This window comes from Nannobrachium achirus, assembly GCF_963921795.1.
Source record: "Nannobrachium achirus genome assembly, chromosome: 11".
Classification (NCBI taxonomy): Eukaryota; Metazoa; Chordata; class Actinopteri; order Myctophiformes; family Myctophidae; genus Nannobrachium; species Nannobrachium achirus.
This window is the reverse complement of record NC_137820.1, coordinates 61,156,652-61,172,678: the sequence shown is the minus strand read 5'-3', so window position 1 is coordinate 61,172,678 and position 16,027 is coordinate 61,156,652. Positions and strand designations below refer to the sequence as shown.

Here is a 16,027-nt window from a genome sequence, read left to right as displayed (position 1 = left end):
AGAAATATTTTTTTGAAACAGGTCCAGGTCCGAAAAAAAGGCGAAGGCGAAATAAGGCGGATACATTTATACAGTATGTACTGTATGTATGTATGTTTATTATAATCATTAGAATTGTTTATTTTAATTATTATTATTATTATTTGGAACTTTGGAAATCTCAGTTGGAACTGTTACCCCTGCTACCTGATGCTGGATAAGCGGTTGAAGATGGATGGATGGATGAATGGATAATTATTTATGCATGTAGAGTAGGCTACATTATTTACATTTATTGTGTAGCAATAAAACACTGGCTTATAGTTTAATTATTGGAAACTAAAGAGCATAAATGCAATATTAGGCTTGTCGTTCAGAATGGAAAATAAAGTGGAACTTAGCGTGAGGGGGAGAGGATTACTTGACATTCAGTTAGTTGACACACGTACTGCACAAGCCAGACTGACTGTGCTGATTGACTATGTCAAATGACCAGTCAAATCAGGGTCAACGAGTCATAGTTATTAACCTAACACAGCCTAGGATAGCTGGCAATAATATGCGACGACACATCACATTGTTAAAGACGCATGATCACGCATCGCGAGTTTCGCGACCATTTCTCGTCTAATGCAAGCAGTTGGAGCCTTACATCGTGGATATTAATGTGTTGCTGTTGTCCTCTCCAATTGAACAGCCAAAGGTAGAAGATCTCTAAGTTATTAATCCAGTGGGAGCAATGGTTTCCAAGAGGTTTTAGCAACTTTTTTAAGGCAGCGAGCGGCATGAGTGTGTGGAGAGGAGAGGAGAGGGGAGGGGGGGGAGCAGCATGGAGAGCAGACTGCGTCGGAGACTCGGAGGGAAGGAAAACCTTTGATCTACAAGCCCACAGCACGTTGCACCCGCGACGCGTTGTGGGCTTGCAAATTGGCGTAGGGGTGTGTCTTGTGAGCCTGTGTATGTGTTTGAGCGAATGAGCACAATCAGCACATACACAGCCACGCACACACAAACAAACACACATCACACACAGTCAGTCCGATCGTCAGATACAACTGTGCGGAGATTTCTCAGAAATGTGCCGCGGTCCGGACATGGACTGCGGTCCGCCTATTGAGGACCCCTGACCCTGTCCTTCACACTATTCGGTGCTCAACTATTCGGTTTTAAAAGCTATCCAGCCGAAAACCGAAAATGCATTTTTAGCCATTTTCGGCCGAAAATTTTCGGTGCCGAATATTCGGCCTCATCCCTACATGTATTGACCCACCCCCCGCACTGTCCCAACCAATAGAATCCGGGTACCATTTCCAGGACGGGATGTAGAAAGATGGCGGCATGCACAAGCTTATACAGTATGGCAGTGATGTCATTACATGCGCATCCCGCATCAAAAACTCATTCAAGTCGCCCAGGGACTCATTCATGTCATGGTCCTGGGGTCCCGGGGATGCGCCTCCATTGGAGTCCATGTTAAAATAATTTACCGGGTCGCGGTAAAAGAAAAACATTTTAAAATTCCACAGACACCACCATTGTTCATGGGTGAAAGCATCCTACTTTACCCTACGTTAACACATAAAATCCACGTAGAAAGTCTTAAACAGGCGATAGAAACGTCAATGTTTTGATTCCACCAACGTCCGACGCCATTTTGTGCGCCCGAATTCATTAGGGGCACATGTTTTAGTAGTTTTAGTAGTTCTAAGTTCAAACATTAGCCAAATTGTAAAATAAATATAAGAAATAGGCAAACATTTTGAAAATAGACGATCTACAAGCTCACAGCTCTCGAAAACATTGTATTGAGGACTCATAAAACTTTTCTGGGACCCATTTGAATGACCACCTGTGGGTCCCGGGACCCATTACATTGAAAACCTAGTAACATCACTGTATGGGCATAGTTTTGTCGATCTCTTTTTACAGTCTATGCATGGTGTGTATGTCTCTTTCTCCTTCTCTCCCTGGTCTGTCCATCGCCCTTTAGAGCACCAGGGATCCAAGCCCTCCTATTCTGGAACACATGATTCTGCCTGGGATGATGGGTGACCATCTTTGATTTTGTCTTAATTTGCTGCTACGACTAATCTGTCTTCTCTTCTCTCCTCTCTTTGCTTTGTGCAGGGCTCCTGAGATCATCCTGGGTCTGCCTTTCTGCGAGGCCATAGACATGTGGTCACTAGGCTGTGTTATAGCTGAACTCTTCCTGGGCTGGCCCCTCTACCCCGGAGCACTGGAGTATGACCAGGTAAGAAACCATGAGAAAGACAATCATGTACAAGAGTGCAACACTTGAGTGACCGAATAGATTTAACTGATTATTGTGGGCTCGCCTGAAAGGCGAGAACACTATGGTATCTTCATTATTTATTTACCAAGTTCCGTCGCAGACAGTACAAAGGCAGGGCCCTTAGCCAATGAGGTGCAGTTGGCGGGAAAACATCTGGGAGTGGTGTTAGCTGGAGTATTGGCTGAGCTTCATATGACAGTTAGCACGAAGGAAAAACAACAATTTATTTGATTAGGAGTTTTTATTTTAGTTATTTTTTTTCTTTGAGCGAGCCCACACTGTTTCATAGGAACAGTACTTCTAGTTATTATTATATATTTTTTAAATCAATCCAAAATTAAGTAATTAAGATAAGACTTATTATTATTATTTGTGTATTTATTTTAACAAGGGGCAGTCTGTGCAGCCTGCATAGTTCCACTCTCTTTGCTGCGTGTCTCTCCCCGTCTCTCTCTCTCCCTGTCTTATCTTCATAAAGCCAGAAAAGGGCCCAAAAAATATCTTAAAAAGAAATGTATTTATTTTAACACTGTACTTCATGGTGGAGGTGGGGTGCAAAACCATCCAAATCTGCGCTTTCAATTCTCAAGTCTCTCCCTTGGCAATAACTAATTCAATAACGTTAGCAGCAAGTTGATTATGTTCCTAAATCTCTTATTTGTTATTGCTCTCCGGGGTGCTCTATGGACAGTGGACGTCTGAAGTCCAACAAATCCTGTATAAAATCATCCTAAGGCTGATCTGCGCCAGAGCGAAACAGGAAATTGTTCCTGGTGACGCGCGATTATTTTTCCCACAGGAGTGCGGCCTAAAGTATACCCCTGGGACTGTGAGGAGGAGTGTGTGTGTGTGTTTAGCAGGAGTAAGAATTAAAACAGTACTTTACTAGACCATGTTAAGATTATCCCCTGCTTATGGATATTATAGGCCAGAGGTCTTCAACAGGGGGTCCGGGACCCCTAGGGGGTCCTCAGAGTAACTACAGGGGGGCCGCCAAATCTTTGTGTGATAGGATCATGTTTTAAACATTAATCACTGGAACCCTAGCATCCCTATTCTTAGTGGAACATTAGCCAAAAAATAGCAGATCTATAAGCTCACAACGCCTCGCAGGTTTGGTGTAGAGGGAAAAGAAGAGCAGACTAGTAGGTATTGACAGTTCAAGTGGTTGAATATATTAATTCAACAGATAATAGTGCTGTCAAACAAGTCTAAGCTGTATAAGAAATCCATGAACATTTTAAATCTGCGACAACATTTTTTACATTATGTAGTTGGGGTCCCTGCTTCATCTCTCTCTCAGCTAAGTGGTCCTTGGCCTGAAAACGTTGAAGACCACTGTTATAGTCAATGGGAATTTAGAAGATGAAAAAGTTGAATATTTCCCCCAAACCCACCAAGATGTGAATTAGGGGCATTAACGACTTGTGATGTTTGCAAGTCGACTCGACTCAGTAAAAAGTTGAGTTGAAGTCTCGACTTTATCGTTAGATGACGTCATCACATCACACACGACCCCCCAATTATTTTGGGGAGTCCCCAGATGATTAACTTAATGTGCAACATTGTTTTCTCACTCAACTAATAAACAAACCAACATAAAGTTTAAGTATATATAGAGGGTATCTGCACATTTCTAAAGTGCCATTTTAAAGACTTTGTAATACCTCTAAAATTACAAATTAAACAATGTCCAAATTGTCAAATATATAGAGGCAGAAATTGTGAAAATAGCCGATCTACATGCTCACAACGCCTCGCAATAGAACCATGTTATACCAAATGTAATGTAGCACTGTAATATTGGATCATTCGGTCTTTGACAACAAGCAATCCCACTATCCTACTGAATGCTGTACAGGCGCACACATGGAGCAAAAATAATGAGAGAAAAAAAAACGTTTTTTTTTTTCTTTCGACTTTCGACTTTCTCTGGTGGGAGTCGACTTGTATAATGAAGTCGACTCAGTCGACTTGTCAACTTTTTTAATGCCCTAATGTAAATATGAGCTGATTTCAGAAGGGTGTAACATTCGATGTGAACAACAGTAGCTGGCAAGTTTGAACAGTCATCAGTCTGAGCTGAGCAGTGGTGGCTGAGAGTTTGTCGAGCACAGACTGGGATGGATGTATCTCTGGGCCCTGCCAGGACAAACACACACACATGCATATAATACACACACACACGTACATACGCTCGCACATACTGTACATAGAGGGATACACAGTGAAACCACTGAGCCCCCGACGAAAGAGCGCTAAACCATGCCAAGGCTCGCTCCAGTTCCACCCTGCACAGCAAAATGTATTTATAAACATAAGCCTCATGGTAGATATGTGCATGTGCTCACAGAAATATGCACGCGCGCGCCGCGTGGACACACACACACACACACACACACACACACACACACACACACACACACACACACACACACACTATGGTGAGCGTGCAGTGCCTCATCAGCATGTTCTTAGTCCAGTATTCTCTGGCCGTTCTGAGCATTTGTTCTGCGCTGTAACCACACACACACACACACACACACACACACACACACACACACACACACACACACACACACACACACACACAGTTGTATTAAAACAAATCACCAATGCTTTTCATCACTCAGTCCTGCGTTGCACTCATGACGCTGACTTTAACCAAACACGAGACACGAGACTCTTACTAGACACTGAATAGACACTGGGCTCACTGAGGAAGTGAGAGTTTGAGCCCGAGGCAAACAGGGTGGATCTACCACATTCTTCCAGTCATTATAGACGTCCCGATCAAAAAGCCCAACTAAGCCCTTGTTTGGCTGTGAAGCAGCGTATGAAACGAGACTACGGTTTGGTATTTAGGCTGGGAAACTAGAACCTGCAACATAAACCTAACCTTTCTGTGGAGACATGTCATAATTTAACTGTAAATCAGTTTAGCTTGACACTGTATGCCATGCCCAGTGGGGTTGGATCTCACTCACAGAGCGAGAGATCTGCAATCCAGCTGAAAACATCAAGAAAAGGGGGAAAAAAGAGAAATTGGGAACAGATATGTTTTTAAATATATACTTGGGGGGAAGAAAGTCTATAAATCCATCTAAATGCATATGTTATCCAACTGCTTGTATGTGCACTCGAGCAGTGGTCCCCAAACTTTTTAGGTCAAGACCCAAAAGAGAGATTAGACGTTTGCCCGGAAACCAAACTAGTGAAAATAGCAGATCTACAAGCGCCGCAGGAATATAGATCGAGTATTTTCACTTCACAATAATTATTATATATTTTTTAAATGAGATTTGTTTGTTTTTAAAATGTAGCAATTTTTTTTTTTTTTTATATATTATTTAACAATTATAATAATAAATGTAGGAAAAGATTTGGGGGGATTTTCACTTGAGTCATGGGTCACTTGAGTGACCCATACATATTGGTCAGTGACCCACAAATGGGTCCCGACCCACTGTTTGGGAAACTATAGGATAGCACAGGTCCAATTAGGTCCAAAGAATTGGACCTGTTCTGAAACGGACCCACAAACGTGTTCCACACAGATGACGTTCCAACTTCCAACGTATTCCTTTTAGTTTGTGTTTCACCTCACTAAAGAGAACCTCCATGGTGTTGAACAGTCAGTGAACACTGCACTGCACTTGAGATTGGCTGCGTTCCAATCGGCTGTTAACTTTAAATGTGGCTAATTCATTACGTGAGAATATACAATATGGATTTTAGATCGTAATTACAACGCATATGTTGTAATAATGGAGTTTAATATGGAAATAAATCTTATCGCGTCTATACCGATCTATCCATTTCAGACTCATTAGTACCCGAGACCCGCAGCAATTCTATTAGTTCTGACGCGTACCCAACTACCCATGGGACATGTAAATATTTTGGACCCTCTCGGGTAGGGTCTCGAGTTTCCCGGCTCCTGGTGAACTCGTGCTGCCTTCTAACGTGTCGTGCACCCGTATCAAGAAACATAGCATGCCCTGAGAGCATGGACCGCACCTATACTAATAAAACCGGCTTGCCCATATAGACTGACTTGTATTATTTATCTTACCTTTTCTGCAGTCTGTATGCAAGTGGTTGCAGAGTATGGGCCCTCAGTGACTTTAAAGACATTACTTCACTGTGATGTAAAGCATTGTGATGCACATCATAGTAATAATTAATTGCACATGATTTAAAAAGAAGAAACACTACCAATATCTCCTGAAACGTTTAGATATTTATAATTGTATTTACAAAGAATCACACTTATATTATAGGGTTGAAATAAATGCTCTGAAGCACCATTTGTTACCATGGTAAAACCAATATTGGAATGCTTTCATGTATTTTCTCACCCCTACCCCCCCAAAATATCCCATGAAATAACTAATCAATGCATCAATATTAATCATTTCTTCTCAGACCAGGACACTTTACACTTTCAGAATAACTGTCTAATCCTCAGATATTATATCTTACACAGAAACGTCTAGTACCAAAAGAGCAATTTGACATAGACCGCTATAGAGCTATTTGGATTTGTTTTTGTTTTGATTGGATAAGTCTGTAATTTATTTTGTAGCCAAGAGGGAAAAAAACGATTATGACGTTCTCACTGTAGGCTCTGCAGGGCCTATAGTGTAGTGCTCTTATCTTTTCAAGGTTGGAGACGAACAAGAGTAAAATAGCCCTCTATTGTTAAAACACAAACACACAAAGCTATTTTGAAACATTAAAACGTGTGTGTGTTAGTCACCGGTTACATCTGCTTGGCCCAGGCAGTATATGTATACAGTATGTATTTATGGTATATGCAGTCTTGGCAGAGTTCTAAAGGTTGAAGTGCAGGCAGGGATATAACCCTGTGCAATAAATACCCATGTGCTGTAGTGTGTAGGCCCTTTGGCTAAAATCCAAAAAAACTAAATGTAAACCTTTTGCATCATGCGTTCCTTATGTTCTTCATGCAATAACCGGAATTGTCGTGTACAGAGGGTTTCTGCTCAACCTTTGACTGTAAGAAACAGTCGCGTTCCCTCATAGATAATGAACCACAAACATGCCAATGTAGTCATGGGAATGGCGTTGTCTCCGATTTCGGTTGGTTAATCTGAACTCAAAAGCTATTTTCAAGAATGGGTTGAAATGAGACAGATGTACTTGAGAATCAAATCTATAAAAATGCTACCCTGTTTGATCTTTTCTCTGAATGTAACTTCATGATTGCTCTCTCCCTCTATCTCAGAGGTCTTAATGTTTTCAGGCCGAGGACCCCTTAGTTGAGAGAGAGAGAGATGAAGCAGGGACCCCCACAACCTTCTCATAGATTCCATATAGTTTCATCGTTTGTATTTTGGATTCATGTCAATTTGTGTTTTCAGATATTTAACCACTTGAACTGTCAATAATTAATAAACTTGACCTTTCACTCTGTACTTAGTCTGCTCTTTTTCTCCTCTACACCAAACCTCTTAGCCGAAAATAGCCGATCTACAAGCTCACAACGCCTCGCAGCATGAGGCGTTGTGAGCTTGTGCGGTAGATCTGCTATTTTTGGCTAAAGTTCTCAGAATATGGACGCTAGGGTTCAAGTGGTTAACATTTTTAAAAAAAAGTCACAAAGGGTCCCCCTGTAGTAACTCTGAGGACCCCCTGTTGAAGACCCCCGCTCTATCTTATTACCCCTTCTCACTATCACCTCATAACGTCCGCCTGTCTCGCCTCGTCCTCTATCTCGTCTCAGCCCCCCTTTGTCAATTCTCTAATTCTCCCTCTCTCCCCCCTCCGTGTGTGGTCAGATCCGGTACATCTCTCAGACTCAAGGTCTGCCCGGAGAGCAGCTGCTCAACAAGGGAACAAAGACCACTCGCTTCTTCTGCAAGGAGTCTGACTCTCCCTACGCCTCCTGGAGACTAAAGGTATGTGAACATAATTACAGCAACATGGGAGATGCATGCACACACACACACCTACTGTTAGGCCTGTTTACATTTCACAGTCCCTTGTAATTTTCATTCCGTATGATTTAACATGCAACTGGTTCCATAATAGGCCACCACCGTACCACACACACACACACACACACACACACACACACACACACTGACACACAAAGTAACGAAGTAGTCTATGACCAAAAAAGAAAGGAGCCCAAAACTGAGACAAGTCCAAGGAAATCCACCGTTCAAATGCAATAAATGCATGATCTTCCCAAAGTCAAACAATGATTGTGATCTCGGTATTGACGGAAATAACCGTGATAATGATCTTTGCTATAATCGAGCAGCCCCTAATCTAAATGTCTGTGCTGTCCGTCCAGTCCACAGAAGACCACGAGAAGGAGACGGGACTGAAATCCAAAGAGGCCAGAAAGTACATCTTCAGTTGTCTGGAGGACATTGCCCATGTGAGTAGCCCAGTGGTACCCTATAGTAGTTGATTACAGATCATGTGAGTAGCCCAGTGCTTTTAAACCCCTAGTAGTTGACTGCAGATCATGGACCGCTTTCCTACCATGGTCTCACGGGTGTATTTATTTGAACAGCCCATTAGTTGTAAGCCTGAGAAACCACACAAAATACATGTTATTATACCAAGGGTCTTCAACAGGGGGTCTATGGCCCCTAGGGGGTCCTCAGAGTCACTACAGGGAGTCCTCCAAACCTTTGTGTGATAGAAACCTTTTTGAGCGGTGGTCACACCGTCTCCATAGCGTGGCCGTGTGTGTATCCGTGTGTGTGTGTGTGTGTGTGTGTGTGTCTGTCTGTCTGTCTGTCTGTATGTAGCCTGTGGTGTATGTAGCCTGGCTGCTATACCTTTTCTGACCACACATGTTAAGGGAGGGGCGCTGTTGTTCAGGCCAGCTAGGCACACTCACACTCACATTCACACACACAAATACACACACACACGCACGCACGCACACACACACACACACACACACACACACACACACACACACACACGCAGCCTCCACCGCTCAGTTCACACAAGTGTGATTTTTTCTTGCAGATCGGACAAAAATAGCCGATCTGCAAGCTCACAAGGCCTTGCTCTGCGAGGCGTTGTGAGCTTGTAGATCTGCTATTTTCGGCAAAGAGATTTTGTAGATGGGGGGAAAAAGAGCAGACCAAGTACAGAGTGAAAAGTATTGAAGTTTCAAGTGGTTAAATGTTTGAAAACGTCTGAAACACAAATTGACATGAATCCAAAATACACTGATGATTGTGCTGTCAAATGATGAAACTATATGGAATCTATGAAAAGGTTGTGGGGGTCCCTGCTTCATCTCTCTATCAACTAAGTGGTCCTTGGCCTGAAAACGTTGAAGACCTGGTGTATTATCCCATTTAGGCCTGAACACATTATGACGCAATATTTTATGCTTTAAAATATAAAAAAATAGCAGATATACAAGCTCACAGCGCGGCACCGAGTGCCGCGCTGCGAGCTTGTAGATCTGCTATTTTTGAAAAATCGTGAAAATAAGAATTTTGACCCGATTCTATAAGTGTCTTGAATCCTTCTAAGATTTTTGGAAAAAACCTATGTTTCTATGTCAGCAATCTGGCTAGCCATTGTCAAAGAAAAGGTCCTTTTCACTTAACTGGAGCTCAGTTAGTCTGTTCTTGAGAGACTACGATGTCAGTGGTGCTCAAACCTTTTCATGTGAAGGACCCCCAAAATTATATGTATTTGGCCACGGACCCCCATTTCAAAATATCTAGTTCCAGGGACCACCCAGAAGCAAAATTTGAGTTACAAACGTTCGCTTTGAAAATACATATATTCAAAGATTTGCACACATTTTCACGGCCTTTTTCAAAAATAGCAGATCTACAAGCTCGCAGCGCGGCACTCGGTGCCGCGCTGTGAGCTTGTATATCTGCTATTTTTCACTGGTTAAAGCATTCAATAATTCTAGGCCTAAATGGGTTAAACTATATCTCTGAACTGATCTGGCGCTCTCTCTCTCTCTTTCTCTCTCTCTCTCTCTCTCTCTCTCTCTCTCTCTCTCGCTCAGGTGAACTTGGTGCTGAGTCCTGACGGCGGTGACGTGCAGGTGGAGAAGGCTGACAGGAGGGAGTTTGTGTCTCTGTTGAAGACCATGCTGCTGCTGGACGCCGAGGACAGGACCGTCCCGTCCGACGTGCTCAGTCACCCCTTCCTCACCATGACTCACCTGCTGGACTACCCACACAGCAACCAGTACGTCACATAAAGACATGCATACACAACCTGCACAGTAACCAGTACATCACATAGAGACATGCATACACAGACACTGGCCCACGTGTGCACAGCGGTTTATGCAAAACAAAACGCACACGCGACACATTCTTAAGCTGTCTTTTATAGCAGTGGACCTCAACCTGAGGAGGTTCCAGGTGGTCTGAGAGTCTAAATCTCATCAATTGGTGGTCCGTGGCTCAATTGCCGAATAAATAATGGACCTTAATATGCAAAGATAGCCAATCTATAAGCTCACAACACATCATAATGTAACACTTTGAGTGTATAGATAGTTTTTTGTATATTTATTTTTTTAAGTAAAAAATAGGGCTTTTGTGATTAATACTAGGAAAAGACAGCACTTATCAGACACCATATCAGAATACTACAATATCCAAAATCCCCGATGATATCTGGTCTCCTATCACGATATGGATATAATATTGATATATATGTTTGTGCTCCTCTGTGATTCACTGTGTCTCCTCCTCCAGTGTGCAGTCGTGCTTCCACATCATGGACATGTGCCACAATCGACCCACCAGCTCCCTATACGACGCTGTGAACCACAACACGGTTCACTTCTCCAGACCCCCGCCCGCCCCTCCCACCTCCACTGCCCTTCCCCTGGGATACAGCACCATGCCAGTGCACTCTCAGGTAGTGTTCTGTGTGTGTGTGTACGTGCATAGTTTGCTGTCAGAGAAAAAGCAGGCAGAAATGTTAAGTGGTAAAATGTTTTGTAATGATCATTAAGGTCATGGTGAACTGAAGCTGTACAGCTGTTCTCCAGAGATACGCAATCTGATGGCTGGATGTTTGGCGCTGGAATATTAACCATTTAAAGGACAACTTTGTTTTTTTACAACATATTTTAGATTGTAATTAGAGAAAAGAAAAGATGAGTTACTGCTTTCTATTGTTTTAGCGATTTTAGTATTTTGATTTCAGTGGGTGGGGGCATGCATACAGGTGGCTAAATATGTATTTTTATACACAATAAGACGGCAATTTCTTTGTTACTATTTACACCACATGCCCATGAAATATTGTGGTGTATCTTGGGAATGGGCTTATTGTGTTTAAAAATACATATTTTGCCACTTGCATGCATGACCCCAACCTAGGGGCATGCATGCTAAACGGCATGTAAAACGATAGAAAGAAGTAAATGAAAACATTTTAACACATCTTTTCTTTTCTCTAATGACCATCTAAAATATGAACCCTTGTTGTAAAAAAAACTAAGTTGTCCGTTAAGCCTTACTTTGTGGACCGAGGTCCCCCAGTCCTTTTTTCTGCCATGTGTCTTCGCTGAAAATAGCCGATGTACAAGCTCACAGTAGTTGTGACACGTTTATGAGCTTGTAGATTTAGCTGTTTCTCAGAATGTTTGCGTATTTTAACCATGTCCAGAATAGGGACACAAGGGTTCATGTGATTAATTGACATCCCTGACTTTGGAGAATTGGTTCATATAGATGCGGAATGTGGAATTATGACAGGTATACCTATTACCGCCCGTTGTGTGATGTGTTCTGCAATACAAAATGGATCAAAGAAGCTAAAATATATGTTAGAATGTTCAAGAAAATTTGACTTTTAATTATCCAATGAATAATAAACAAATACATATAAAATACTCTTAAACAGAGTTTTATTTAACAATTTAGCCTCTTTTTTTTCATGATACCAATGTCGTCAAAAGTGTGAGATAATGACCGATATATCGGTTGGGCTCAAGTTGTCAAACGTATTTCATGGGAGAATTGTTTCAAAGGGTTGCTCCAGTCAGTTGGGAAGGCATTATGCCGTTAAACGGTAACCTTTGGACACCCTCTCTGGTCTTGTCCATAACACAGAATGTATTAATACATATCTATAAATACGCTTGGCTATATTATTTAATCTTGGGTTATGTAATGGGTAGGTGCCAACTTTTGTGGTTCAAACAAGGTTGCCATCTTCTGGAGAGAAGGTGGTACTACAGCATCATGCAGTACACTTGTTGCTGGGGTCTAAGTGACCGTGATCAACAGTGATGACTCATCTCATCATTTTTTGAGCGGTGGTCACAACGCTCCTATACGTGGCCGTGTGTGTGGGTCTGTCTGTCTGTTTGTCTGTCTGTCTCCGTGTCCGTAGCCTGCAGTAACCTTTTCTGACCACACATGTTAAGGGAGGGGCGCTGTTGCACACACACACACACACACACACACACACACACACACACCACCGCTCAGTTCACACGAGTGTGATATATATATATTTTTTTAACTTTTCTTTCCCCTACACCAGTGATTTCCAACCTGTGGTCGCTGAGGTATTGCACATAATTGGCAAAACACTTAAATTCTTTATAATATAGCATTAAAATCAAAGAATTTATGTGGGAGAGGATGATGTGGTAATTTTTTTTTTCTTGTAGATCTGCTAATCTTTTGGTAAAATGTTCCGCCCCAGGATATTGGATTTCGTTTATCGCGATAATATCGTAAATCGCGATTTCTTATACACAATAATCGTGATATGAAATGTTCATATCGTCCCATCCCAACCACCAGCCCTCCAACCAGTGGGCCCTGACCCAGAAAAGGTTGCACTGCTTTCTATTCTACATGTCATGTTCTTTCTCACACCTTTTCATTCTATTAACTTGCTCCCTTTTCCTCCTCCTCTCTCCCTCGCCCCTCCTCCCCCCTGCAGGCTATGACCCAGTCGGCGCCGTCGGTGATGCATCCTGGGATGCATCTGTCCAATGGCAGCGGTCAGTTTGGGTGCAGTGACTCATTCCCCCCCGCTCTCATCCTCTGTCCACCGACCATGCAAGGTATGACGTCCACTTCCTGTTTGACCACTCTGAAATAGATAATGACATTTACAAAATGGGGACACACGGCTGAAAGAACACAAAATACTCTTAATCAGAGGTGTAAAGTAACTAAGTAGATTTACTTAAGTACTGTTCTTAATAAAAATGTTGAGGTATTTGTACTATACTTGAGCATTTCCAATTCCCTATACTGTTACTTCTACTCCCCTACATATCGGATCCAAATATTGTACTTTTACTCCAGTTCATTTATTTGAAAAGTTTAGTTACTAAGTTACTTTGCAGATATAAATTATAATATAAAAGAACATACATAAACCATTTTAGCCCTATTTTATACCTTGGCTATTTGAAAATACGTAAGCTTGTAGTTCTGCTATTTTCAAACATTTTGTACTTTTACTTTTGATGCTTTAAGTATATTTTGATGCCAATACTTTCAGTACTTTTACTCAAGTACATTTTGAATTCCGGAAATGTACTTAGTTGTAACAGATTATTTCTGTATTACGGTATTGATACTTTTACTTAAGTAAAACATGTGAGTACTTTTTCCACCACTGTTCTTAATAAATGTTATAAATCCAAATCCATCTCTGCCACAAATAGCTAGATAATCAGTTCCCAGCATTATTATGCCTAAGTTTAATAAATTAGTTCTATCCTCCCAAGTTGACCAAAGGTGTTAACATAACATAACGTTGCTGAACATGTTTGCCTTATGTGCAGCACTGCACAAAATGGTAGGCACTGAATAACTGACAACTCTTACTGTTTTCAGGCAACCTCAATCAGCCGGCAGGGTACTCGGTTCCCATGGTAACTCAGGCCCCTCCCATACAGCCCCTACCGATGAGGCCTGGAGTCATAGCGCAGGTAAAACACACGGACATCTCCTCTACAAGTGACTCACTACTGCACATCCTTGCTGTTGAGTTGTCAAAAAATTAAGTTTACTTAACCCATTCAGAACGGGTACACATTATTGTGTATCATTATTTTATATTGAAAAATAGCAGATCTACAAGCTCACAGCGCGGCACCGAGTGCCACGCTGCGAGCTTGTAGATCTGCTATTTTTGAAAAATCGTGAACGTTTGAATTTTGACCCGATTCATAAGTGTCTTTTGAATCCTTCTAAGATTTTTTGAAAAACCTATGTTTCTATGTCAGCAATCTGGCTAGCCATCTTCAAAGAAAAGGTCCTTTTCACTTAACTGGAGCTCAGTTAGTCTGTTCTTGAGAAACTACTATGTCAGTGGTGCTCAAACCTTTTCATGTGAAGGACCCCCAAAATGGTATTTATTTGGCCACGGACCCCCATTTCAAAATAAACAAGTCTATGAAGCTAGTTAAAACTGTGACTCAATTTTATACAATATGTAGTGGTGTCCCTGCTTCATCTCCTTCTCTCTCTCAGCTGTTGGCCTGAAAAAGCTGCATAATTAACTGTGTGTATTTTAACATGTGCTGTGTGTCCCGTGCAGCAGGCCTGGTCCGGCCGAGGGCAGCAGCTCCTTGTCCCCGCAGCCTGGCAGCAGATGACTGCGGTGGGCCCTCCTCCCTCCCACCCCCCTCCCCCACCCCCCTCCTCCCTAACCAACGACACCGGGCCACAGAGGATCAACGACTGGGGGTGAGTCACCCGTCAAAATCATGGAAATTCCCTGCTTTTTGGGATTTTCCCTGTGGCATGGAATTTCTCTGTGGTCATGGAGTTTTTTTTTTTTTAGGTAATAAAGAATAGGGGAAAGTTTTGTCCAGAATTAAAAGAAAAAGCACCAAGTTTGTTTTAGTGAATTTCATGTATTACGTTAAAGGACAACTTTAGTTTTTTACAACAACGATTTTGATTTGCATGCATGCCCCCAGGTTGGGGGCATGCATGCAAGTGGCTAAATATGTATTTTTAGACAGAATAAGCCCATTCCCAAGATGCACTGCAATCTTTCATGATCAGATGTGACCTATGGGGGCTGGTGTAAATAGTAATAAAGAAATTGCTGGCTTATTGTGTCTAAACAGACATATTTAGCCACTTGTACGCATGCCCCCAACCACTGAAATCAAATTAGTAAAATCTCTAAAACAATAGAAAGAAGTAAATTAAACATTTTAACACTCATCTTTTCTTTTCTCTAATGACTATCTAAAATATGAACCCTTGTTGTAAAAAAAACAAAGTTTTTAATTTAATTACTACTAATTAAATTAAAAACTCTTGTCGCTTTATATCCAAAGCACAGAATTCTTAAGTTTGGTGCATTTTTGCCTGTTGCAGGAAATTGCATCCTCATAGCGGCCACTACAACTCTGTGATGCAGCAGCCTCTCTTGACCAATCACATGTCAGCCATGTCTGGCCATCAACCAATCAACATTGGCATAGCTCACGTTGTGTGGCCCCAGCCAGCCAATAAGAGGAACGTTAAGGAACGACATACCCATAACAGGTGAGTAACACACTTGGTACCAAACACGAGTTTCCCGAGTTGGCCGTTTTTTTTGTTTGTTTTTTTTGCTCTTCCTACTTCCTACTTCCGGTTTCGGCATGATCGCGAACACGAAATGCATATCTTTCAAGCATGGAAAGAAAAAACTATAGCCTATATCTTTTGAATGCCTGAACGGATTTCCAGGCGTTTTTTGTTTTTGTTTGAAGGCTGTGAATGGGGTGCACACGTG

The 16,027-nt window shown here is 41.9% G+C and overlaps 1 protein-coding gene across 2 annotated transcripts in view; it reads left to right on the top strand.

The window, feature by feature from the left end:
- Nucleotides 1-16,027, top strand: part of LOC308294854 (homeodomain-interacting protein kinase 3-like) — a 57,404-nt gene that overhangs the window by 25,929 nt on the left and 15,448 nt on the right. For both annotated transcript variants that reach the window (XM_080737741.1, XM_080737740.1), the window contains exons 5-13: nt 2,107-2,230; nt 8,077-8,196; nt 8,598-8,684; nt 10,302-10,486; nt 11,005-11,170; nt 13,217-13,340; nt 14,125-14,219; nt 14,831-14,979; nt 15,625-15,795. In XM_080737741.1, coding sequence (XP_080593867.1) covers nt 2,107-2,230; nt 8,077-8,196; nt 8,598-8,684; nt 10,302-10,486; nt 11,005-11,170; nt 13,217-13,340; nt 14,125-14,219; nt 14,831-14,979; nt 15,625-15,795 — 1,221 coding nt within the window. The remainder of the gene's footprint in view (nt 1-2,106; nt 2,231-8,076; nt 8,197-8,597; nt 8,685-10,301; nt 10,487-11,004; nt 11,171-13,216; nt 13,341-14,124; nt 14,220-14,830; nt 14,980-15,624; nt 15,796-16,027) is intronic.